Genomic DNA, 26038 nt, shown 5'->3' with positions numbered 1-26038 from the left:
CGTAGATGAGCGTAAAACTTCCCGGATTACGTTGAAAGATCAAGATTCCTGGGTCGGACGATCGATAATCAGTGATGAAGGAGCAGTATCCCTTATCGGATGGACAGGAACACTCTTGAAGGTGCCGGGGTTTGTTTGATAGACGTGGTAAAGAGGGATTTGCAGGGATCCCTTAGGCCTTTTTTTTTTTGACGAAAGACACCGTCGACGGGTTGAAAAGCCACAAAGGAGCAGCCCATCATTCTTCTGGAGGGGGGCTCAGCCAATCAGGCAACATTGAGACATCTTGAAGGAATGGAAGTTGGTGGCTTGCCATTGGATGATCTTTGTCGTAATTCAGCCGGTTGCTGACACTTGAATGCGTGAAAATCCGAAGGTAGAGATACATTCAGACTCGGTCCTGATTGATCTAGACCTTCCATCTACACGGTATGAGGTATTGAGGTATGTAAGTTGTCGCAAGCGGGGAGGTGTGGATGTGTGTGGCCAAAATATGGTCGACACCACGACCGACGGGAAAGGAAAAGATTCATGGTCGGAACTGCAATCTGACTAGTCTTTTTTCTCCACGGCCGGGCTCGGTTGATGGCAAAATAGATTAGATGTTAGCTCGATTTGGAACTGTGATTGAGTTTCTTTCTAAAATGTATGAACAAAGTTAACGGGGTTTCGGGCCATCCCATCTTTGCGTCAGGAGATGCATGCGGGCGAAAAAAAGTTATCGACAAGGGGCACCGTTTGTTGGTGATGGTGTTGCTGCGCTGTTTGAAGTGATATGATGGTGTGTGCATCTATCTCGATGGCCGCATGCATGCCCCTTTTTCCCGAGCCAGTCGCAAGATTGTGGTACCCGAAGTGACAGGTAAATTGGAGAAACCATAGACGACCCCAAAATCGAAACCTGTCAAAGATTTTTTTTTTTTTTTTTTTTTTTTTCTCTTTCTTAATGTAGCATGCGAACATGTCTGCGCGACGTGAAATCGTCCTGCAGGAAAACCTCCAAATCTTAATTTTTATTTTATTTTCAATTTTCAATATTCATGATATTACGCTCCGTATGTGATCGCGAACGCTTCATACGCGGACCTTTGGAACCCCCCAAAAGTGGGAAGCAAATCTTACGACCGGGTCTGGTTCCGAGTAATTGCGAGAATCATTTGACGAAAACGTCAAGTGAAACATTTGAAGCCTCTGGAATGCGCATGTCATATCGATAGTAATGGTTCATGGGGAAACGGCTCGAGAAGCGCGAAGGTGGTGTAAGAATGTCCTCTTCCGGCGATTGTATGTAAGCCGGTGCCCACGGTGAGGCTAGTTATGGTATACTATGTATTCGGCATCATGAGCTTTCGGCGAAAGTTCTGAATGAATGAGGAAAGCCTCGAGACCCTACGAGGGCATGGGTTCCTCATGCATGGGAAGATGCTAGTGAAAACCTCTGACGACTTTTATCCGCATTCAATATGAATGCAGGTACACAGCTGATCCCGTTGGTCCAAAATTTGACGGCCCTTGGCGCCTCGAAGGCACCCTGGATGTGCGGGTATTTGGGGTTGTGACCAACCAGAGGCCGAGATGAGGCTGGGGCCAAAGCTCAAATTTCAGCCGGTCTCCAGTTTAGCAACCTTGGCGGTGACGGTGCATACAGTATCCGCCCAATGCATCTTGGAGGGCGATTACACAGGCTGTGTATTATGTACGGAGTACGATTGAAGCCACGATATGCTTTTGATTGAAGATCGATATGATGCGCATATCTTTGTGGCCTGAATGTGAACAGTTCTCCTCATGGCCCAATGATTTGATATTGAAGTTGCAGTTGCAGAACGGTCGTTAAGGCGATATAACACCCCATGCAAGGTGAAAAGAATTGCATCGAGCATTGTTCTTTTTTAGCTCCCGGAAATTCCCCTGGGGGGGTGTGGGCTGAATCGGGAGCCTTTGCCCACCCGTTTTGGCGAAAGTTTTCAACGGAACTTCATTCTGTAACCCGTCGACGGTAGTATTACGTCTACGTCTAGATATAATTAATTGTTAGAATTGCAGAGTTAAAAAATTGGGAAAGAACGGTACCGCCCATTCCACCAATATCATTTGTTCTCGACTCGAAAATCTGGTTTGTTCATTACCCACGCCGCCTTCTGCTTCGGACCAGCACTAGGGTAATTAGTTCAGCCTGCTAATTCCTTTTTCCCCTTAGTTGCTACCAACCTTATGCTCTGGGCACACCCTTCCGGAATTTTTTCTTTTTGATACGATGTTGCTTCGTGGTTAGCGTCCTCTCGAACCGCAATGTTTCCCACCAGTGTTCCTGTGCATGCAGGTCCCCCTTCGTTAACCCCCGTCTGATTGGCAATTCCAATCCAGAAGGTCGCCCGTTTGGTCCTGGGCGGTTTTTCCTTTTAGTTTGGTTTGCCTGTCCTCCAAATTTCCTGGATCTTTTGTTCATTTTACTTGACCTTCTTTTTGTTCCTCTCCTTCTCTTCCATCTCACCCCTCTTTCTTTCTCATCCTTCTTGAGATCCATCCCGCTCTGGCTTCGTGCCGTCAGCTGTTTTTTTTTCTTTCTTTACTCACCGTCCCTCTTTTGTTTTCTACTCTACAGCCCCTCTCCGGACCTATTGGTTGTTCACCGTAGTGTCTGTCCACTCATTTGGTCCTGTGTAAAGTCTGCAGTCAGTTTCGTTTTGGTTTCTTCGGTGACAACAAATTCAACACCATCTTCAAATACGATATTAACATCACAAAGCCCAGTCCAAGGCATACCATCAACTTCACAACCGTAGGAAAACGAGGAAGGATAAATAATAATAAAAAATCGACTCGATTTCACTGGAAATATTAATAAAAACCCTTGCGACGTTTCTTTTTAAAAGGCATCCAACAAAGTTATCGTCTGTCAGCCGACTAATTCCTTCGATTACTGTCTTACGACTTCATTCATTCTTTTCACGAAAATTATTATCGATCCCTCCGAATTTTTTACCCAGCGACCGTATTTTTTAAAAGGCTACGACTGGAAATTCTCGGATTGAACATACTTCTTGGTTTGGTTGTGCTGGTTTCGATCAAATCGCAAGTTTGGAGGCATTGAATTGTTCATCCAAGCGTTCGATTCATCAAAAGGAAGACACTATTTCTTTCTTTTATCTCACCCTCAAGACCGACAGCTCCCGCTTGATCAAACTGTCTGGTCTGGATTCCACGATAAAATTGTCGGAACAAAATTCTTATTATCAAAGGAAACTCGAAACTCCAACATTCACGGGCAACTGTCGATTTCCTTCCAGGCACACCCGCAAACTCAAGGTTTCATCTTGTATGTGCATATCACATTCTCGTAACTGATTGTGACAAACCCAACTTGCATGACACTGGCACAGCAAAGTAATTAACGTTCACTTGCGCCCTGTTCATATGTTGTGTGTTTGCTATTAGAGATTGCTTCGAAACTGACCGGAAATCATTCTAGCATTCACGATTGTTAGTAATGACCCTCTGAAGGATTGCCATTCATAACACCCCTCGACTATCTGTGTATTTGCATGCTCTATCACGACTCTCAAACGCCTATATAACTCGATACCTGGTGATTCTGCTACTACTCCGACTCTATTCTAATAACGACAGACGACATCTTACCAACTTAACTGCCCAGCATGGCTACCACCGAATTTAACTCTTTGACATCGGCACCGATGCAAACCTTTGTCTTTCCTTCGAAGGCCGCTGCCGCACCTTCAAAACGACCTTCAAGCTCTTCGGCTCTCCCAAGCAGAAATAGCATCCCATCTGGAATGCCCAGTCCGACATATTCCGATAATGGAGCAAGCCCTGGAAACAGCCCGTCGAATTTTGTATTCCCCATGAGGCAGACGGCGACGTTTCCTCGATCAGCTGTTAACCTGTTAGCTCCTACTCCTGCAAATGCCCAACTACGGACGCCACCTGCATCTCCATCTCCACCAACTGCTACACTCGGCGAGAGACGTTCCCATGCACGGAGACAGAGTGAAGTGATCTCAGGAAACAAGCTTCTATCTCTGGGGACTCTTAACCAGCCATTCAAGTTTGGAGGTAGTGTTACCACTCCATCTCCATCGAAAAATGCTGCCAGCTCCCCGAGCAAGGAAGGAACATCTCCTAGGCTTTCATCCCAAAACGGACTTCTTTCTCCACCCCCAGATGCAGCCAACCCAGAACCGCCAGTGATCGAAAAGGGAACGGCTGCACCGCCGCCCCCGGGTATGCAAGGGCGGCGTGGACATGCCCACCGTCGCAGCTCTGCCATGAGCATGAGCTCGGCCGATGTCCTTAACATGATGTTGACCGCAGCCAAAGCCAACAACAACAATACCAATACCAACAAGGGTAACGGCAGTGCTCCATCCAGTCCAGCATCCAGTCCCGAAGGTCCTGTCAAAGAAACCGATGTTGGTGTTGTTGAGGACGTTTCAGGTACGTGCATCCGATCAATCTTGCCACATTTGCGTTGCCATACTAAAATTCTTCATGCAGGTCCTGTAACCGATGCCAAGATTGTACTGGAGGTGCCATCAGGCGCCGTCTCGTGCGATTCTTCTGCTTCTTCGGTTGTCAATGCTACGGATGAATCCGTCGAGTCGGCTAGGACTTCGGTTGAGGAGACTCCCCGCAAGCCCAGGGTGACCTTCAGTGATGCCACGGAAATTATTCCACGTCCTGCCTCCGCAGGAACATGCAGCACTTTTACCACCATACGTGGCGAAAGCGTGAGCAGCCTGCACGGGTACAGAAACTCGATCAGTAGCATGGAGGAATTGCACCCTATTGATTCCAGAGGAAGACGTGCATCTGCATCCGACGTTTCGAGCACACCTCGGGTTCCCAGAACAAAGACTGACCGTAGACCTAACTCTGCTGACGCCGCTACTCTTTTGAATGGCGCCCACAAGCCCAGCTGGTTGTTCCCTCCCTTGTCACCGAAGAACCCATCTGGCAAGAAGAAGGGACACGCAAAGCATCTGTCCGAATCATCAGCTGCTGAAAAGCCAAAGCGCAAGAGCAGAAAGTCCTCCAATCCTGATGGTACACCCGCTACCCCTAAGAAGGTAAAGGGCGGTATGAAGGGATGGGCGGGAACAATCCTCTTGCGTAGATCCTATAAGAAGCGCCAGCTCAAGAACCTTCCAAGGCGGACACCGACTCCTCCCACGATGCACCGAGACGAAATCCAACGTCTCATGCTTGAGGGAAACTACGTTCTCATGCCCACAAGTGTGACTGACTATGAGCCACGGGAGTCATCCAGCTTGGAAGAGCCTGAGTTTGAGCCCATGATTGACTTGGGAGCGTACGAAGCCGATGCTGAGTTCGAATTCCCAGTCATTGACCTTGATGCCGCTCTCGGCCCATTCAACACACCCAAATCTCCTAGCAGACCGCTTTCCGGTTTTGAGTCTGCGAGGAAGCGCATGCACTCTGCCGCCGGATGGAATTGCTACCACCGACGTGCAGAGAGTATGCCTGAGATGCAACTCTTCTCCCTTGCTGAAGACGAGATTGAGGGAGACGGAATGGGTGATGTTTTCGAAGACACTGAAGAAGAGGAAGAGGAAGAGGACGACGCTGATCTTACTCTCCGCGTTGAAGACCTTCCCAAGCCAGTCATGCCCGCTGGGCTTGCACTGAACTGGGATACCGATGATAGTGAGATCGAAGAGCTTGATATCGTTGATGGCGTAGCAAACGTCCGCAAAGGTATTAAGCGCAAGATGAGCCGCTTGTCAGAAGACACTGACCCTGCAAGCGAGTCTCAACTATCAGAGGATATGGTATTGAAAGCCGAAGAGGCGCTGACATCGACAGATGCCCTCTCCATTCCCACACCTACCACTGACACCCAGCTTTCTCCCATCTTCAGCACAAACAACCATCTGACAAAACCGATGAGCAATGCCAGCGGAAATGTTTCCTACAACTCTTTACACCATGCTTCGTCATTCGACCAAACACCAGCAGTTACGCCTAGCACCACTAGCACTTCCATCTGTCCCCCTACCATGCCTTCCACACCGCATACATCGGACTTCTTGCTTCCACCTGTCCCTCACCTGTTCCACCAGGAAGATGACCGCGTGACAATAATGTCAGGCGCTTCCATCTACGAGGACCCCCTTCTTCTCGGAGAACCTGGCCCGGAAATCAGAATGAGCGTTTCCGTTGATGACATCCCCGGAACATCTCACTCTCAAACAAAGCGTATCTATCCTTTCTTCGGCGGCAGCGCCTCATACAGCACAATGCCCGGCGTCGAAACCGGATCCACAGGTACCCCCGAGAAGGTAAAAGAGAAGAAGGAAAAGCGATGGAGCAAGATGTTTTCATTCTGGAAAGGCAGATCGTCTACCAGCTAAAGATACCTCAACGACTCACTCTCCCACTAACTCCTACGAACTCACCTACGGAATTTTATTTATCGGTTATGTAATATCACGGTCACGCATGATTCATATGCAAATCATTATTTATCCTTTTTTCCTTTCGGCTTTCCTTGATGTCAAAAAACCTTGCGAATCACCCACTTTTCCTTGCCTGCAAAAAAGAGGCTCCGACAGCCATATTTCTCGTCTTTCCTTACGCATTGAATCGAACTCTTAGACTCAGCTTTTCAATGAATTTCCTTTTTACCTTTTACTTGTTATTCTCCTTAACTTTCTACTCTTGAGGCAAAAGGACACCAACCGCACAACCCGAACAGCATTTGCAAATACACCCGTTCCGAATGGCATTGCATATATTTTTACCTGCTGCATTCATGGTTTCGCCGATAGACACCAACTCACCTCTTTACGACATTGTGATTATATATACCTCTTTTTCTTTATTTCCTTACCTCTCTCTTGTTTTATTACTTTTTCTTCCGCTTTTGCGTTATTCTTCTTTTCTGTATCGATCGCCCTGCTGCCTTTCTCTTTTTTATATAACTGTAACGCCATTACCGACCCTCTTGCTTCTATACTTTCCTTAATGTTAATTTCCTTTTTGATATAACTTTTTACTATTATTAGAAACCCCGTTGGAACTGGAATGGAGAAGAATAACGGCTGTCCCAGTTTTTTTTGAACAGGGTGTATTTGTACTTTTTCTGCTGAAGCATGCTTTTTCTTTCCTTTTCTTTCTTTTTTCCGCACTTCTTTTTTTTTGAAAAATATGGGAATATCAACAACGACGCATGGGAGTTTAAAGGAGGGTATCGTTGAAAATAACAAAAAATGAAAGAGGGATTTTGAGAAAATGGATATATTTTTCAAGGGAGGGCGGGAAAAGGAGGGGGGGGATATACTATCCTTAAGCCTTTCATAACATACCTTTCTGTTTTATCGATCCGTCGGCCGCAGCTGGTCCGTTTCGTGTATGTATTTTTTCTAGAATTCATAACATGGAGGGATTTGGTATGGCGATGATGGATTGGAAGGAAGGGTTTGGGTGTAAGGAAGGGAGTGATCAAGTAGTTTAGCTAGCAGATAGTACGCTTTTTTTTAGAGGGATGAAAAGATAATATTAACCTCTTAAGATATTGTGTCGCGATCGTCGTGGATAATGCTATTATCTTGTACTTGCGTTTTATATTCCGTAATCTCTTCGCCGGCGTCGGCGCATCCCAAGATCTAAGGATCTGACTGCGTCTCAACCGATACACTGTGCACGGGATGGTTGCGAACTCTTCATTTCTGCGTCTCCGCGTATACTGCGCAGAATAGGTGAATAAATCGGGTGCTGTAGTCTGCACGCAAGAACTGGTGTATGCATGCATGAATGTTTTCGGGATTTTGATGTATGTATAAGCTGCTACACACGCACATGTATATATATGTTTGTAGCCATCTAATTGATCGGCCCTCGAGGCTTCCTGTAGTTATGTCACCAGGTATAGATAGTCCTGCCAAACCAATGTCATCTCGAGTATAAAACCCGTCATCTCTTCGAAGCTTTTTTTCGATTTCCTCGGGCTGTTGTTTTATTTCTGGAGATCTGTTTTTTTTTTTTTTTTTGGATTCATCGAATTACAGTCTACTCGTTTTAAATTTATACGCACCGGTATTTATGAACATTTGCAGCGGTTATTATCACGAATAGGCGCCTTGGACCGTTCGCTTCGGCACCGGCGATATCGGTGTCCTCAAGCGTGCTCCGATCGTCCAAGCCGCCCTTATGCGGCAGCGACCAGTCGACTTCTATAATACACCGTGGGAACAAAATTTAAAACCTCGGTATATAACTCTAACTCCACCGGCGGCTGCAGCGACGTAGACCCGATATCGTCCTAACCCTCGCCGCAGACTTCGTAGAGCTAGCCAGAGAGCTCTTGAAGAAAGCGGAGTTGAGGATGCGCTCGCTCGGGGAAAGGCTAACTGATGTTAAGGTAAATACTTCGGGGGCATGTTTTTTTGCCTGACGATTTGTCTCGCGCTAGCATCCCACGTGGCCACAACCAACGATACCTATTTGGAAATTTAAATTATTGAGAGATAGTATTTATCGATCACTTTGTCTGAATTCTAGCCTCTATCTAGACCAGGGGTTTGAGTTCTTTTGGCAAGTCGGGTTCATAGAGCGCTGTAGAACGAACCATGCTGGCGGCTGGCCTCGAAACTAGAACGAACTATGCTTAATTAACGGCTTGAGGGAAAAAAAAAAAAAGTCAAACTTACCGACGGCTGAATCATTGACGGAGGACGCTACAAGGTAATATTAGAGGTTCTCACCTCCGAAACCAGCCTACGGAAGCTATCTAGCTATATTGAGAATGTGGTTTCTTCAATCTATCGCAGAAGGAAATTTGTTTAATCAACTGTCGTAAAAGCAGTACCGTCTGCAGGTGAACGAAGTATATCCGTGTCGGCATCCACGGCTAGCTGTTCTACTATACTCGTGACATCTGCGTACGAGACGTCGGATACATTGCATCTACGGAAGCTTTGGCGTCGATGTATACATGATTTCGGGGGCGTTAAAAGTGCGTTGCTTGTGTTGTAAAATATGAATATGAACATGAACCGGACTCGGGGCGAAAGAGATGCTTAAAGAAGGCTAAATATCGGCCCGGTTACTGATTGAGATCTTTCGTATAGATTTTTCTCTTCTTTGTAATCATAAATTCATTCGCTGTTTTCGAGGGTATCGAATCTTGAAATGTATTATGAACATCGTTGCGTTGTTTACCAATTCCCCCACCTCTGATTGGTCCAAAACGATCCCTTCCCAAAAACCCGAAAACAGATTCAAACGTCAATTCCAATTCTTCCGACGACCCGCAAAACACAACCTACATCTTCCGACTACCCGACGACATCATCGAACATCGTCAACCTCCCACCTCACCTCTCCCGACCTTCTTACCCCGTTTCACACACACGAACCTCACAATGGGCGGTGGCGGAAAACCAGGGCCAAACAAGTACCTCCCCCTTCCCCCATCCTCTTCATACAACCGCTAACCTCTCTTTCATTCCAGCTGGCTCGGAAACTGGGGCAACTTCGGTACTTCCCACATCCCCTCCTCCCCTCTACCCGGTACTAAAGGAATATAGGTCTCGCCCGCCAACGCGGCATAATCCAATACACCCTCGCCGCAAACCGTCAACGAGCCACGGCCGGTGCCCTCCACGGCGCTATCTTCAACGGATGGAGAAGGTTTAGAGGACAGGTGCTCTATGTTGTGCCGCCGTTTGTGGGGATTTACTATTTGATGGAGTGGGCGAATCATCGGTACGTCTATTATATTCTCGTATATATTAACCGTGGGGATGAAGTTAATTGGGGTGGCTTTCTAGGAATGAATTTCTGAATAGTAAGGCTGGACAGGCGCTTTATGGAGATTCGGAGGAGTAGAGTGGATTGCATTTCAATGCGTCTTGGAGATGTGATGGAGGAGGAAACATTGTGAATATATTAAACTCCCTTTTTTATTATCAACCCTTGGCTTTGGCAGAAGGGCGTGGTTTTTAGTGTGTATAAAATAAACTACCTTTTTCAGGCTTTGCATTTAACTTTGTCTCGTACGTACGTTACCTAGGACCGGTGCCCTTGTAGTAGAAGCTGGGAAAGAAGCAAGCTTTTTGACATGATAGAGTGTGTATGCGTAGCTATAATATAAGAGGGGTTAGTCAGTGTAAGGCAGGAAGGGGTCGGACGGGGAGGAGAGAGCGGTGGAGTGCGATGGATATTATCAAAAGTCTTCAGCGGCAGTTAATTATATTGCAAGAATTAAGCGTAGACAATGTATAAAGGCCTAGACGATACCATATATACAACACAAGACTGCCATATATAGACATCGATATAGCGATCATTGAGCCGACCTTACAATCCATCGATGGAAGCATAGGAAGATACATGCATATTATCCATCCTAATGGACGTATTGGCTAAATAACCTCGAGTAGAAATAGAATTCAGGCTACGGGCGAGGGCAATTATTCTGATGGGAACCGAGTATCTCTGACGGGCTACGTGCACATCTTAATGTTATAAGCGGCTGACCGGTAGCTGGCCTCGAGTCTAGGTCCGGAGACTAAGGTACCGAGCAAGGAAGTGAAAAGGTATAAGACATGACTTCTTAGGTTATACGCGTAAAGCTGTTCCTCACTCCACTAGTATATGCTTACATGCAAGGCAGGCAGTACATAAAAAGAGGAAGAACAACCAGTCGTCGTTAGTATACATGAGTGGAGTTAAACAAAGAACAAGAGGAGAGGATGAGAAAAAAGACAAAGAGGAGGAACAACCAGTCATCGTTAGTATACATGAGTGGAGTTAAACAAAGAACAAGAGGAGAGGATGAGAAAAAAGACAAAGAGGAGGAACCAGTCATCGTTAATATACATGAGTGGAGTTAAACAAAGAACAAGAGGAGAGGATGAGAAAAAGACAAAGAGCAATGAACACCGCCCAGGTTAGTCAATGTTAGAATACATGTCATCCGTTAAAAAAGAGAAACACCAGAAACCCCGTTGGAAAGGCAAATGATGCTGTGCTGGAAAACGTGGAAGTGGAGAGTATTTATTTTCATCGGAGATGCGAGGAGGTGGGTTGTGGTTTAGGGATGAAGGATGGCTGGCTTGTGTATCGTTTCCGTTGCATAACCAGTCGCTCGTTGTAAAAGGAAAGGGAGGACAAAAAGAGACAAATCCATCGGGAGCAAGAGACAAAAGGCAATGAGTTGAAAGGATTTTGTGTTTTAACGCCACAATCCATCTCTCAAGCTCATGAGATTCTCAATGACCTCGAGTTCATTGGGTTGTGGAACCCGTCCGTCGAGATCTCCGAGAATATTCCCGGGAACTTTTGGCCTCCAGATCGGTTGAGTCTGCTTGCTCTTCCTGACTTTGAACCCCGGTTCCCAGTTTTCCTTGTCCGAGTCTCCGTCATCGCTGGATTGGTAGATGGTGAAACAGGCTTTATTCCCGTTCTTGCCGTTGAGGGTTTCGGCGAGGGTGCGGTAGGGAGAACGGTTCTTCTTGATAGCAGACATCGGAGGAGATGGAGTAGCCTTCTTTGGACCCTTTTGGGAGGTGGTGAGGACCTTTCGTGGTGGATTGTTGTTGGTCTTGGAGGTGGCTGGGCTGAAATGTTGGATTTTAAGAGGTTTTGGAGAAGCAATTGAGGTGGTTGTTGTGTTGGCCGAAGGAATGATCGGATTGGCCGATTTGGGACCGAGAGCATTCTTGGTCGTTTTCTTCTTAGTAACCCCTAAAGCCATGGTAGCGACACCGGATTTTTCTTGTTGCTTGCGTGCATCGGCTTTGGCTTTGGCTTTGGCGACAACGCCGCGAGCACGGATGGTCTTGAGGGCCTTCCGTGGAGAATCTTCTTTGACGGGTTCGGTGTTGAGGGAGGTGTCGCAGCAGGACTCCCAGATTTTCGCGTTATCGGTGCGACGCTTTGGAGGGGTATGTTCGTGGAAGGAGGCGTGAGAGGTTTGGCTGCCGCGTGGGACGGAATCTTCGCCGTCCTCGAGGATGATGGTGGCCTTACCGTCGAAGGACATGGAGAGGCGGACGGCGGATGATGAACGTTTGAGGAGAGATGGAGCCGTTTGGGTAGCGACGCCGGTACGGCGAGGGTTGACGAAGGTCTTGACCGGCTCTTCGATGTCCATCGGCTTGGTTGTGTTGAAGTGAGACATCTCCGGATCGTCTGGAATTGTGGATTGAGTGGACTCGAAGGAGGTGTCTGGTGTTTCGCAGGCTGGATTGAGGAGGAAATGGATCGGTGAGGTCTTGCGAAGGATCTCTGGTTCCATGAAAGACTCGATGGAGGAGACTGAGGTATCGGCGGTTATAATGGAGAGATCTGGCTCCGTGGCGTCAGAGGTATGGTGGTTTTGGAGGTCTCCGTTAGGACAAGGAGACGAAGGACGACTGGAGTGAGAAGGGAGTTCGATCGTGTCGTCGTCTTGAAGATTGATGCTCTTGGTGGCAGAAGAGGTGAAGGGGGAGATAACTGGGTCGGACGAGAGGGGGACGTTTCGAGGGATGAGTTCGTGTGGTTGAAGAGGCTTGCTCTTTCGTCGATGGGTCTGGCGACGGTTTTGGAACCAGATCTGCAAACTATTAGAAGACGTTGATGATGATGTTTATTGATGTGAAACGTACCTGAACTTGCTTGTCCTCCAAACCGACTCGCACTGCAATCTCCTTTCTCTTATGCTTGTCTGGTCGGTCACATTTGGCAAATTCTTCCTCCAAGACGATCTGGTCCTTGTGACTGTTCTCTCTCATCAGTTTTTATTCGACAATTGGCTGGAGTTGTATATAAATACCTAGTACGTCTGCGTCTCCTCCGGGCTAGACTGGCATCGTCGACGTCTGGGGGGAGATTGTTGGGGAGGGTGGCTGGGGAGTGGGTAATGAAGGCGAAGGTCTGAGCCGGAGCAGCAACAGGACTGACTTTGGACGCCATCTCTCTATCTCTTTCACTCGTCGTGATGTTGATGTTGATATCGATGTATTCGGTGTAGATGATTGGTGTAGATGAGTGGTGGTTGGTGGTTTGGCAAGAGCAAGAGATACTCCCACTATTGCATTCGATGGACGGGACAACCAAAAGTGTCGCGAGAAGGTATGCAACGTGGGAGAACTATTATCAAGAGCTAATGAGCGTGATGGCCAATATTAACCGTAGATATTAAAGGAACGGACAGTATGGTACCCTACAATCACCAAGAGGTTGGTATTAGTGATTGATAGAAGGAAAGAAGGGAGAAGGAAGAATATCAATTTGATGTTGAAAAGGGTTAACAAAGTTGTTTTGGCCGAATATGAACAAACAGGGACCCAATATCAAATACCTAAATGGAAGTGCAATATTATATTAGGCTGTACGTGTTTTTCTTTCTGATGTCAAGTCAATATCGGTTCTCGGAGTGGAGTCTTCTTAAGAGTCCGGGGTGGCTGGACGCGATATGTATCGGATCGAGGAGGTGATATTTGATATCTTGAGAGGGTGAAATGAAAGGATAAGATTGATTGGACAGTCCACCGGCCCTTTTGAGGAAAGCAAATTGGCTTGCAGGAACAAGGGTTATCGCGTACTTGTTAATGTTGATGTTCTCCTGCACGCGATGGCCTGGATGATGATGGATGTTCCGAAGAAGGTGAGAATAATTTGATCCTTGTTTGGTGTTAGTCTAGAAGCAATTGGGTAGTTTGTGGACGTGTTGAGTTCATATTGTGGCAACCACTCGTTTATAAACACTCTCTAACTATTCCTAAAAGGGTAATTTGGTGATTATTTTATTTATTTTCCAATTTACTCCCGATTCGGTAGTCAAAGTGCTCTTTCTCTTTCTTCCCCCCACAATTATTATTTTTATTTTATTACAATGCCACAGTCGAGGAGACCGCCGTCATCGGCTTCTTTATCGAAGGGAAAACGATCCAAACCCGACAATAAGAAACGAAATTCTCCGACAGGACAGAATAATAACAATGCGAGGAAAGGGGACGACGACAATATTAATCCGTTGGTCTTATCCCAATTCAAGACCATCCTGAACACCTTCCAGCACACCTTTTCACACCTCTTCACTCCAGAACTACCCCAAATCATCCAAGCCGTTAAGCAGAGCTTATACCTCAGAGATTATGTGGCGGCCTTCGACTCCCCGGAAAAGCTCCAGGCTTATGTGGTCAGATGGAGTGTGGCTCGAGCTCTAGCTTACTTTGAGATGATATCTGGAGGCTGGTGGTCTGAAGATGTTACACGGATATTCACTACCAATCGACGTCTCAGCGTAACTTGTGTGGGCGGTGGAGCTGGAGCTGAGATTGTGGGGATCACAGCTGCATATTCCTTTTTAAAACCACCTGTTACAACTACTACAACTGAAGACAAGGAAGATGGAGGGCTGGATCTGACGTTTCTGGACTTTGCGACGTGGGCTCCGATTACCGATTCCCTCTACACCACTCTCACGGATTCTACTATAGAAAAGCCAAAGATTTCAATCGATAAATCAAAGTTCTCTGCCAAGTGTTATCAACAGGATATTCTCACTCCGCTTTCGGAATCTACTATTTCTTCAATGGCGTCGGCTGACATTGTCACGATCCTATTCACCGCCGGAGAACTCTATTCTCAATCCCCGACCGCCACAACAAAGTTCTTCATGTCTCTACACGCCCTTACGAAACCCGGTGCTCTACTTGTGGTCGTTGACTCCGCCGGCGGATTCGAGGATCTTGACGTCTTGAATAAAAATAGCCAGGGGAGTTCAAACGATCGGGAGAGTAAGAATCTCGGCGGGTATAAATTGGGGTTTCTACTCGATAAGACTTTAACGAACCGAGAACAATGGACAACCATCGTTAGTCAGGATGCGAAGTGGTGGAGGGTACCCCAGGGAATAAAGGATAACGGCGGATATCCGCTGGAGTTGGAGAATATGAGATGTTTGATACGGGTTTACAGGAGGGATGGCGACCCTTGATTTTCGTTTCTTCCCTTCAACCTCGTCGTTTCTTCCCTTCAACCTCGTTTCTAATATTTGGATTTATATTATGGAGTACTTTTTATCCGATGGTATATTTGCTGGTTGTTCCTGCAGCCTGTACCGTGGCAAAAACGTTGGGATCAGCTGGATAAACATCCCATGTCCTGCATGCTTAAGCTTAACTCGACTTGACCTTTCGCCCGGCCGAACAGCGAAACCACCAAAATAGCTCATCTGATAAATCCGGCGCTATCTTAGTTAGGCACGACCCGACGTTATCGCAGCCGCGCAGCTCGCCGACAGTTACTTCGCTAGCTAGCTCAGCTGCTAGTAGGCTCCATTTAGCCCGTCCCGAATCCTGCGCTGTCACCTCCTCTTCTTCTCCAACCAACCATCCAACCTCCTCCTCTTCCTTTCTTCCTCTTCTCTCCTCTGCGAATTTCTACAATAGTATCCTCATCTTTATTGAGAGAGAAAATAAACAGATGATAGTTCCCACAAGCAAACCGTTACCAAAATCCATCTTGTCAAAGTCTGGGTTTCTCTAATCATCAGCCTTCCTCCTCTCCTCCCTTTTCCAACTTTTCATCTCTTGCAAAAAAATAAAATAAAAATTGAAATAGAAGAGTCCAGCATGACTAATGCTGACCTCGCCTCAGAGAACGATGGCAAACCGTCTAAAAAACCCAAAGTTCTAGTCATTGGAGCTGGGACATGCGGTCTAAGAGCTGCAGAGGTCTTGATCCGAGCAGGATGTGAAGTCAAGGTCCTTGAAGCTAGAGACCGAGTCGGTGGACGAATCGCGACGACTACACGGCTCGGACTCCCATTGGATCTGTCAGTATTCTTTTATCTATCCATTACCTACTTTCCTCTAACTAAGTATTTTAGCGGTGCAAATTGGATCCACGGAAACGTCGGCAACCCCATCATCGCCATCGCCGAAAAGGTCAACTCGAGCTATAGTATCGACGAACTCGACGATACTATCGTCTTCGCCCCGGACGGATCTCTACTCCCCAAACGCCTAGGCGACGAAGTAGTCACCAAGATGTGGGACTACTTCGACGAAGGAATCACATATTCCGCACAAAATATGCCAACCATCCAGCCCAACGTCAGCTTCATGGAATACTACAAGTCCAAAATCGCAGCGGAAGAAGGATGGAACGAAGAACGACGGACATATCAACTACAAATCGCGGATTTGTTGGGGAGTATTGTAGCCACGGAGATTGGCAAACAGGATTTTAGGAATTTACATATGGAGGAGCCAATTCCTGGGGAGAATCTTTTCTTGTCGTCAACGTATGGGCCTGTGATGGATTTGATGGCGGAAACGGTTTTGAAGGAAGATGGGTGTTTGGAGTTGAATAGGCCGGTTGAGAGGGTGGAGACCGTGCGGGTGGGGGGTGAGGGACAGGTTCAGAGGGTTTATACGAAAGATGGGGAGGTTTATACTGCTGATGCGGTGCTTTGTTCGATTCCGTTGGGGTCGTTGAAGCAGGATAGGGTTAAGTTTGATCCACCGATTCCGGAAAAGATTCGTCAGTCGATCAAGCATCTTGGCTATGGATCTTTGGAGAAGGTGTCCCCCCTCTCCCTTCTAAAATACATCTAGGACAGTAGCTGAGTTTCTTTTATTTTTTATTTTTTTTAGACATACATAACCTTCCCGAAAGCCTTCTGGATGGACGGCCCGAGTTACTTCATCTTCCTCGCCGACTCTACGGCTTCAGACCGTAAAACCACGGCCGCGATCTCCCTCGCCCACATTGCTCCTCCTCACAACCAACCAACCCTACTATTCTACACCCACGGCGCAACCTCAAAACACCTAACCTCCATCCTCCAATTCTCCTCCCCCCAAGAATCCCGTTCTAAAATCCTATCCTTCTTCCACCCCTACATCTCAAAACTTCCGAATTACTCACCGTCGAATCCGGATTGCGTACCAAGGGATTACGTATCTACGAATTGGTTGAATGATGAGTATGCGGGTAACGGGAGTTATACGAATTTCCCGGTGGGATTGGTAGATGGAGTTGAGGATGTGAAGGTTATTGAGGAGGGGGTGGAGGGGTGGAGGGTGTGGTTTTGTGGGGAGCATACGGCGCCGTTGTTGGGGCTTGCTAGTGTTAGCGGAGCTTATTGGGCGGGGGAGAGGGCTGCGAGGAGGTGTTTGGGTGCGTTTGGGATGGAGGAAGAAGCTACGAATGTTTAGTGGGATTTTGTGATATTTGCGGGTTGGATGCTTGATGCTTTGTGGGGATTGATAAGAATGGAATTCTTGCGGGTCGCGCAGGCTCTTGTTTCCTTTATTATGCGTCATTTATCTTTTACGGACACTCCTTGGGCGCGATATAAGCTACTGGATCGATCAAATGAACATTCACAACTGATTCCTCGTCTTTTCGTAGAAGTCCTTTTGGAATAAAGTAAAGATATATATGTACAAATAAGACCTCGGCTTCCTAAAAACCCATTCGCTTCTCAAAGCCATGGCTAAGAAAGGCTTTCCTCGGTCTCCATTAAACAAGTTTAAGTGCGGAGATACGAAAACGATCCAGCATCATTAATACCCTCCCTCGAAAAAAAGACCCTTCAGCTGATTTTTTTGGTCTTCGTAGTATATTACAATCTTCCCGTCAAAAGCTCGAGGATCTTGATTTAAGCCATTCACCGTAATCCAAGAAGATAACTCCCTCCCTTCCCGCCTTCGCCGCTTCCACCGGGTAGATAAGTAACATTCGGATTATTCGCCAACAACTGCGCAATCTCCTTAGCAGCATCGATCTTTCTGATTTGAATGACACCGTCACCACTCTTCTCAATCGCCTTCGAAATAGTTTCCGCCGACTCGGCTTCTCCCTCAGCCCTGATAACACTAGCCTGCCTCTCCTGCTCCGCCTTCTCGACAATAAACCTAGCCCTCTCGGCATCCTGCTGAGCTATCTGTTTCTGTTCGACGGCCTTGGTGAATTCTTTTCCGAATGTCATATGCGTGATGCTGACGTCTTCGAGAGCAATGTTGAATTCGTTGGCGCGCTTGAGGAGTTCCACGCGGATTAGGTTGGAGACTACCTCACGTTGGGTGATCAGTTCGGCGGCGTCGAAGCGGGCCACTATGGCCTTTAGGACTTCGTTGCCGATGGAAGGGAGGACGCGTTCATCGTAGTCGAGGCCCAGGGACTTTCATTTCATACACTGTTAGTTATAATGCGAGGGAAGGGTGATATGTAGGGTGGGTGGTGGTATTACTTGATAAATCTTCGGCAACTTCCCAACCTCCGGTCTATGCAATACCCTCAACGTCAAACTAACCATCTGCAAATCTTTACTTCCGGTTGTTGTGGATATATTACGGGGCTTTGTCCTGACATCGTAGATTATGGCTTTTTGTAACCATGGGATGAGGAAGTGGGTGCCTTCGTTTACGACGGTTTCTTTGACGCCGGAGAGACGGTCGAAGATTACGGCGCGGGAACCGCCTTTGACGTCGTAGAGGGAGGATTGGAGGAGGGCGGCGCCTGCAGCGGCGGGGATTGCAAGGCGGTAGATGGTGTTTAAGGCTGTTGCCATTTTGGTGGTGATGGGAGGAGTTGGTTTGGGGAGAGGGGTTTGGGAGGTGGTGGGGGTGGTGAGGTGAGGTTGGATGGAAGCTAAAAAATTGTGATGCGGCGGGGATTGGATTGTGGGGAGTGGTACCGATTTTTCCCGATTTATAAGAATCAACTTCTTAAATATAGTATTTTAAAGCTTGAAAACAACGAAAATCGCCTTTATTATATACCTATTTCAACCTGAATAAATTCCAAAGGTGTCTGAATTGTAATTATGGCGCTGTCATAGGTCTCATTTTGTCTGATTTTCTAGTTGCGATGGGTGGTTTTGAGATTTTGAAAATCTTGGCAAGGCTGAGATTGGTATATAACAAAGGTGATTTCTATTACTTCTATACTTCTAATATTAGATTGGAGTGAAAAAATGCTGAGATTTAATTGTATATACAGGACGGTGTATATTTGCATTACCGCAGAGTGGAGATAGGTATAGTCTCGGAACCTTACAAACACTGGTCCCGAGACTATGCAAACAGGACGGTGTATGTTTGCATTACCGTAGAGTGGAGATGAGCATAGTCTCGGAACCTTACAAACATTGGTCCCGAGACTATGTAAACAGGACGGTGTATGTTTGCATTACCGTAGAGTGGAGATAGGTATAGTCTCGGAACCTTACAAACATTGGTCCCGAGGCTATGTAAACACAACGTTGGAAGTTCCTTCGGACCAGAAGAGGTTGTCCGTGGAAGTACTATGAAACAGGAAATAAATCAAACCCCAGTGTAGTTATTGTGATAACCTGCCCAGCCTAGAAACGAAATGAAAAAAGAGAACTTAACGTGTGCGACTGCACATGCCGATATGGTCGGGAGCACTACTTGCTGGTGCTCGTGAGGGCTTCTAGTTCAACGCAGTAAACAGTCACATTTTTCTCGTCCAGTGATTGCTTGAACTTGTTGTAAAAATTTTTATCGGCGGTTAAAAAGGCATATCGGTTATGGTGTGCCTCGCATGCTAGAACGAGGTCTATTCGTGCATCTGCAATCCCATCCCAATCTATAGGAAAAACGATATGCGATTAGCAATGCAGTTGGTATAAGGCAGTTTCCTCTAAACATCAAAAATTTCCTTCTTATCCCGCGTATATACAGATTTATAAGCGGTGGGGGAAATATTGTAAGTACGTACGTTTCTGGGCCTTTTCTTTCGATTTTTCGTAACCTTTGAAGGTTTTTGGCTTGGTGAGCATTCCCTTATGGGTCATTTGTATTAATTCGAATCCGAGAACCGAACTCTCATGACCCGCACACGGGCCATTGAGAATATTTATCTTTTGATTCTCTAAACTTTTGAGAATATCTTGGTAGGACATCTTAGTCCCTACTTTGGCACTGGTCAAATATTCCGCAATGTTATATTGGCATGTAGCCAGTGACGACTTTTGTAAAACATTCTCAAACCACGGACTCAGTGGTTTCCCATCTAAAACAGGTGACACAATGTTTGTGTCTAGGAGTATTCTGCCCAATTCTCCCTTGTCGAACATATGTTGTGGCACGGTGCTTCCAGTACACCCATGTACTGGAACTCTTGCGCTTTTTGAGAATGGTCGGAGGAGGGCACTAGGCAGCATCCGAAGCATAGGACTCAAAGTTCTTGTCGCGAACATTTTGATTTCCTTGGTAGCTGCATATATTGATGTATACCCTGCTTATATTTACAATATGTTAGTTCTACGATAAATCCGATTTTGCCAACAATGATATCTGAGGGGACATAACTCACTAATGGAACGGTGGTAACAGGATCAATCAAATTCAAGGACAGAGTTCGAACGGGGAGTTTAGTGTAGTTTGGGACAGATGAATGGTTAACTGGCTTCATGCTTCTAAAATTATACGAGTTTATGTTACGCTTGAAATATGGGCTCATATTTACTCGTATGGGGCTGATCTCTGTAGATCAAGGGACCAGAGTACATTATATCGATATATATTGTCGACCCAGCCACGCCACACCACGTGGCTTAACTTTGCATTGATAGCGCCAACATTTAAGCTACTTTTTAATTACATCGCACTCTTACAACCTAGAAAGAGGGAAACCCGATCTGCCCTAAAATCTCGCGATATCGCGCTACCAAAACATGGTAACGAAGGTTCGAAATATTGACGAAAGACATTAGTACCATTAGCTTCCTAAATTTCGAATCCTATTGGGCAAAAACCCCGAACCCATCGTTTCTCATACGCATAGAGGTGCACCGAATCCCCAAACTTCACTTGGTCTGATCATGATTATCGATTACACAATCGTGTAATTTTGTGTTGCGTGTGGTAAATGTTATAAACTATTTATTATCACTGAGAAATTTTCGCAAGGTGTGCAACCCTTCATCCATGCACCGACCGGAAGGCTATCTTGTATGATATATGTAACACAACAATGTTATCCAGACTTTCCCCGAAACTCATGGCCTGCAAGGCCCAGTATTTAAATTTAAAGGTTAGCTCGAAATCGAACTTGCCCTTGGCCGTTTCTTTTAGCTCCAGAGGCGCTTCTTCTATACCACATCTCATGCAGACGAGACGATTCGAATCAGTGCCTATATACACGTCCCTACCATCCATTTTCATTCAAGAATTTCGAATTGCCAAAATTGAGTTCACAGCTCCAGGAATCCTCAAACTCGAAAAATTCTGCGCTCCATTTTCTTCCGCCCAAATGTTCGGACCCGATGCCGAACCGGGTATACTTTTCGATCTCCTTTACAGTATTATCAGTGAATTCAATAGCGGGCCTGCTAATATCGAAGAAGAACATCTTTATTTAACATGTATGTGGGAAAAATTCGAGTCGTCGTCTACTTGGCGTAACGAGCTCGCTTGGCGTCGATACCAACAGCATAAAGTACACACGATGTGGGAGGGTTTATATTATCGTTCATCGATATTTAAAGAGTTGATAGAATATGAGGAGAGGTGTAGTCAATCGTATACCGGAGATGATAGACCGGAACGTTCTCCTTTGTGGTTGATACTAAATCACTTTTATTATTGGGGTGTAGTAAATCGGGAGGATGTGGATAAGTTACCAGATCCTTTTGTATATACACTTGATGGCGCCTCGAGAGAGCCGAAGGACGGTCGTTATGTTGAACCGTCGAAATAATTCGATCGTTGGGTAAACCCGATATCGATACCGGTCTTTTGAAGAAAGTCAATCGACTATCTGCTTAATCGATTATTCCTATTGATTTTTGATAATTATAATTATATGTTATATCAAGATATGACAGGTTGCACAGGAATCTCCTCCAAGATATTAAGAAGCTAGTATATTAGTAAATATATATCACAGCCTAACGCTTTGCCTCTGATCTAGCAAGTTTCAGGACATGGCAATTGTCTTGATGCTTTCTCTACTTCTTTATTCTTCATTAAGACCCAAACTATGGCACTCACCGCGGGCTTAAAGCTCAAGATTGTGTATTTTCTATTATATTATCTAATTCTTTTTTATTTTTTTGCACTAGCCGAGGACTAACAAGCCCCTCCAAAGACTTTTGTGCAATATTAGGGAAAGAAAAAGAAAAGAAACAAGATCTGTTTATGGGGAAAAGGCAGGCTGATAAGCTATAAAGGCCAAAGAGTGAACCCAGTGCTCCGGGAAAATTTCCAAGCATGAATACTTAATTAGCTACAATTTCAATGAATTGGGAAACCGAGGCTGGCCTATACATAGGATAACTAAGACGTAGATATCTATCTACGAGTATACCAGTACCACGGGTAACTGAAAGAAGGAGAGGGCCTATTTAAACGACGTTTGATGAAACTATGGCTATGCAAAGTAGGCTATAGACGCTGTAGACACGGATTCATATGTATTCCATCCCCATCTCATCTTGGATGTTCCCGCTGATCATATGTTGAAAGAAAAAGAGAGTAATAGTAATAGTGATAGTGACGTACGGTAAAGACAGTCCGGGGTCAGTGTAATGCATATAAAGTAGCTTGAAGAATCAAGAAAAAAAACAGTATCTTTTAATTATAATGCAACCGTTAAGAAAAAGTATCAACAGCGGGGATTTCAAGGAAAACGGGACGACGCTGCTGGGTTAAAAAATGCAGATAGCCGTCGCTTGTAAGAAAAAAACATGAAAAATAAAGGAATTAAAAGGAATTGAGAGGTGTGCATGTGTCATAACAGGGGCATCTTTGTCGAAGCTTTGGATTCAGCGCTTTGCAAAAGAAAAAAGAATATCAACGGGGGACGAAAAACAGATTATGAAAAACACTAGACAACCCCCCCGATTTTGTGGCTATGATTTCGGATACTGCTGGGGAAAAAAAAGGGAGTAAACAGATAAAGCCCAGAACACCATGCTGTATAAAGATCCCTATGATGAGAGAGAAGAGAGAAACGGCGGAATTAAAAGCAGTTCTGAGTATGGAGGCGGTGGTGAGGATGGGCGGATGGTTGCATGGTCGTTTAGGTAGGCAGGTCGCTTTGCGGGTTAACACACATATACATATATACAAATAACGACCGGCCTATGCTACTAGTCCTTTAGTGGCGTCGAGGGCGGTTCGGACGAGCTAGATGGAAAATTGGTTGATTATAGGATCAATTGGTGGAGGTTCTTTTGGAGGATGACTAGATGTTGCGTTAGTGCATGCGGGATTTGGAGGTCTGTGTGGCAGGAACTTACTGTCTTGAACGCTGGACATGGTGATCTTGAGAAGATCGGTATCCGTGGCGTTGGTGTAATGAACGTAGATATCCTTCGAGGGATTCCTATTAAGTCTCTTGAAGTTGTCGTGGAAGAACTCGGAAGCTTGTTTGTACGAATCTGGATCTCCGGTGTAATCCGGGAAGTACTTATTCACCGGCGAGGCACTGATTTTTTCACGGAAGAGATCGATCTTGTTCATGAAGAGGATGATCGAGGTTCGGATGAACCAGTGGGAGTTACAGATCGATTCGAATAACATCAGGGCTTCTTGCATTTGGTTCTGTATATCTTAGTTAGTGGTTGATTCTAGGGTGGTTTTGTGGCTGGGTATACCTACGGCATCCTTGTCCTCGACGAGACATTGGTCATACCCGCTAATTGCAACCAGGAACAATAAAGCGGTAACACCTTCGAAGCAGTGGATCCACTTCTTTCGCTCGGATCTCTGGCCACCGACGTCGAACATGCGGTATCTTAGCTGGCCGAGGTCGAATTCTGTCTCGTTGATTCCGGTGGTCTTTAGTCTTGATCTCAAGATGTCTTGGTCGTTCGGGATATAGTCGGGAGCGAAAATTCTATCCAATTCCTCGTAGTAACTAGATGTTCGTTAGAAATATTTGTTCGAGCATATGGATAATAGTGATGAAACTCACTATGATAGGTTATCGTGGAGGGCGAATTCATTTCCTCGAGATACGGTCTGCTGTACTCCTGCATCGTTCCATAGGGATTTTAGAGGTGCCAGATGATCCTTTGGCATCTTTTCTCCGCTGCTAAGCTCCTTTTGGTTCAAGATTAAAGAGACATGTTGCTAGAATTTCGAGGGAAGGGTCAGTTGTGTTCGGACAATGTGCTTATGTTGAATGACCCATACCTCGTTCTCCGCCTTCTCGAATGCTAGCCCAAAATGCTCCATCTGTTCCAGAATAAGCTTCATAGATTCTGTGATATTCGTGAATATTATTCCACGGTATCGCTCTCTGTCGGCCTTCTGGAATCCGGCGGCGTATATCAGTTGCATCTGCTTGAGAATCGTAGACTTCCCGCTTTCACCAGCACCTAAAGTTCATAAGGTATGCATCGGTTAGTCTTAATATCATCAATTAGAGAAGTTAATTGTACAACGGACCTAGAAGCAGCAGCTTAACCTCCCTCGCCATCCGTTTTTCGTCCTGCCGGAGCGTACGCTCTATTTCTTTCGACCGCAGCCTTTCGGCTGAGTCTTCGTGTGCATCTCCACCCATGCACATTTCGAGGAATGACCCGAAGAGCGGAATCTTGGATAGCTTAATTTTGACAGTGCCCTAAACGCGGCAAGCGTATTGGTCTGCGATTTCTCGCAATTTTTATAGAAAGAAAAGGAGGGGGGGGGAGGGATGGGAGGGAGGAAGTATATGAGTTCTCTTCGTCCCGATGGTTCAGTATAGTTGGTATACACAAGCGGTTGGCAGTATTTTATACTGGTTTGGTTGAAGGATAGAACAATGTCGAGAACCACAGAAGGATTTGCTAGGCCAGTTGGTCGAATCCTAGGAAAGCTAGTGATTGTTCAATGTATTTGCGCCCTTTAGAAGTACGATGGGAAACAGACAAGGATGTTATGTAGTAGCAGCGATGGCCTGTGATATTGATTGACGGAACAATGAGAGATTTGAAGACCACGGGTTGATGCTATCGATATCGGACTACAATAGAATTCTAGAAATTCGGCCAGGCACGGGGAAGAGACGGACAGCTCCGGTAGGGACGGATGAAATGGAGAGGCTGCTGAATTTGTGGAGGTTGAAATGAAAGCGCAGATGATGAATGGTTGGAGATACTGGTTTAGTAAGGTGGGAAAGGGAAGGCACTTGTGTGTTCGTTGTTGCTGCCGTCTGCGTTTCAACACCAAGCCGGAAACTAAGGCGAAAGGAGCGACTGCTCGTTCAGGAAGCCGGATATCGATTACTTAGATGGGTGGAAGGCGAATCGGAGAGCTTGGCCTGGTTTATTCTGCAGTTGAATTCTGCAGTTCTGCAGCTAGCCGTGCGAGGAACTTCCTGGAAGATGGTTATAGAAAGGAGGTCGAGATTTAATTCGATCGAGATGGTTATCGATTTGAAATCCTGGGGCACCCAAAGTGACTACGCTAGCGCTGGCTGACTGACGACAAGATTAAATGTTAATACGGTCCGTTCTGTCAAAAAAAAAAAAAATTAAAGCAAGATCCGGGGAACGAAAAACAAAAAAGTCTCGAGAGTGGCCGACCAGAGGGTATAAGTAAGCAAGCATATATGGCGAAGGTAATTTTAATTTTTTTCTTTTAAACAGAAAAAAAAGAAAGGAAGGAAGGAAGGAAACCTCATGAATCGAACAACCGTGGTACAGTAAATAAAACCCACTAACCAGGCCAAAAGAGAGAGAGGAGGGGTTTGGAAATACCCGCGACAAGATGATGGGTGAAAACGGCCACGGCACGCTCGCCTACTCTAGATTCATCATGGCATTTCCGCGAAACGGGGAGACTGGGCTTGCAACAGAATGAAATTCTGGGTACGACATACATACGAGGGGCCCGGTGATGGTTCCCACAATAATATTGGTATGGAATAAAGTTTTTTTTTCTTTCTTATCAGGCTGAAGTCAAGATTTGGGGTTGGGAATTCGGGGCAACCGGATTATATGTACTGCTTCTGCCTCCGCTTCTGCTGTGCGCGCAATAATAATGCAATGCAGGGAGAGTTCGAGTGGAGAATGGACATACGAAACCCAATTGCA

The 26038-nt window shown here is 45.9% G+C and overlaps 8 protein-coding genes across 8 annotated transcripts; 4 read left to right on the top strand and 4 right to left on the bottom strand.

Annotated features, from left to right (window-relative positions):
- Positions 1-3659: 3659 nt before the first annotated feature.
- On the top strand, positions 3660-6395 carry DFL_009365 (uncharacterized protein; the record flags this gene model as incomplete). The annotated part of the gene is made up of 2 exons (XM_067639236.1): positions 3660-4458; positions 4519-6395. 2 exons carry the CDS (start codon positions 3660-3662, stop codon positions 6393-6395), a joined length of 2676 nt encoding a protein of 891 aa, XP_067487045.1.
- Positions 6396-9407: 3012 nt separating this feature from the next.
- DFL_009364 (uncharacterized protein) lies at positions 9408-9873 on the top strand (the record flags this gene model as incomplete). Its single annotated transcript, XM_067639235.1, has 4 exons — positions 9408-9439; positions 9497-9522; positions 9573-9750; positions 9816-9873. 4 exons carry the CDS (start codon positions 9408-9410, stop codon positions 9871-9873), a joined length of 294 nt encoding a protein of 97 aa, XP_067487044.1.
- Positions 9874-11221: 1348 nt separating this feature from the next.
- DFL_009363 (uncharacterized protein) lies at positions 11222-12945 on the bottom strand (the record flags this gene model as incomplete). Its single annotated transcript, XM_067639234.1, has 3 exons — positions 11222-12586; positions 12639-12750; positions 12806-12945. 3 exons carry the CDS (start codon positions 12943-12945, stop codon positions 11222-11224), a joined length of 1617 nt encoding a protein of 538 aa, XP_067487043.1.
- A 922-nt stretch (positions 12946-13867) lies between these two features.
- On the top strand, positions 13868-14974 carry DFL_009362 (uncharacterized protein; the record flags this gene model as incomplete). The annotated part of the gene is made up of 1 exon (XM_067639233.1): positions 13868-14974. One exon carries the CDS (start codon positions 13868-13870, stop codon positions 14972-14974), a length of 1107 nt encoding a protein of 368 aa, XP_067487042.1.
- Positions 14975-15611: 637 nt separating this feature from the next.
- DFL_009361 (uncharacterized protein) lies at positions 15612-17201 on the top strand (the record flags this gene model as incomplete). The annotated part of the gene is made up of 3 exons (XM_067639232.1): positions 15612-15814; positions 15869-16565; positions 16638-17201. The coding sequence occupies 3 exons, from the start codon at positions 15612-15614 to the stop codon at positions 17199-17201; spliced, it is 1464 nt and encodes a 487-aa protein (XP_067487041.1).
- A 455-nt stretch (positions 17202-17656) lies between these two features.
- DFL_009360 (uncharacterized protein) lies at positions 17657-18559 on the bottom strand (the record flags this gene model as incomplete). The annotated part of the gene is made up of 2 exons (XM_067639231.1): positions 17657-18169; positions 18239-18559. The coding sequence occupies 2 exons, from the start codon at positions 18557-18559 to the stop codon at positions 17657-17659; spliced, it is 834 nt and encodes a 277-aa protein (XP_067487040.1).
- Positions 18560-19417: 858 nt separating this feature from the next.
- On the bottom strand, positions 19418-20212 carry DFL_009359 (uncharacterized protein; the record flags this gene model as incomplete). The annotated part of the gene is made up of 2 exons (XM_067639229.1): positions 19418-19599; positions 19732-20212. 2 exons carry the CDS (start codon positions 20210-20212, stop codon positions 19418-19420), a joined length of 663 nt encoding a protein of 220 aa, XP_067487039.1.
- Positions 20213-23164: 2952 nt separating this feature from the next.
- Positions 23165-24531, bottom strand: DFL_009358 (uncharacterized protein; the record flags this gene model as incomplete). The annotated part of the gene is made up of 6 exons (XM_067639228.1): positions 23165-23202; positions 23258-23561; positions 23619-23877; positions 23935-24092; positions 24156-24340; positions 24411-24531. 6 exons carry the CDS (start codon positions 24529-24531, stop codon positions 23165-23167), a joined length of 1065 nt encoding a protein of 354 aa, XP_067487038.1.
- Between the last annotated feature and the right edge of the window lie 1507 nt (positions 24532-26038).

Source organism: Arthrobotrys flagrans, assembly GCF_004000055.1.
Source record: "Arthrobotrys flagrans strain CBS H-5679 chromosome Unknown unitig_1, whole genome shotgun sequence".
In the NCBI taxonomy this organism is placed as follows: Eukaryota; Fungi; Ascomycota; class Orbiliomycetes; order Orbiliales; family Orbiliaceae; genus Arthrobotrys; species Arthrobotrys flagrans.
This window is presented reverse-complemented; position numbering and strand designations above follow the sequence as displayed.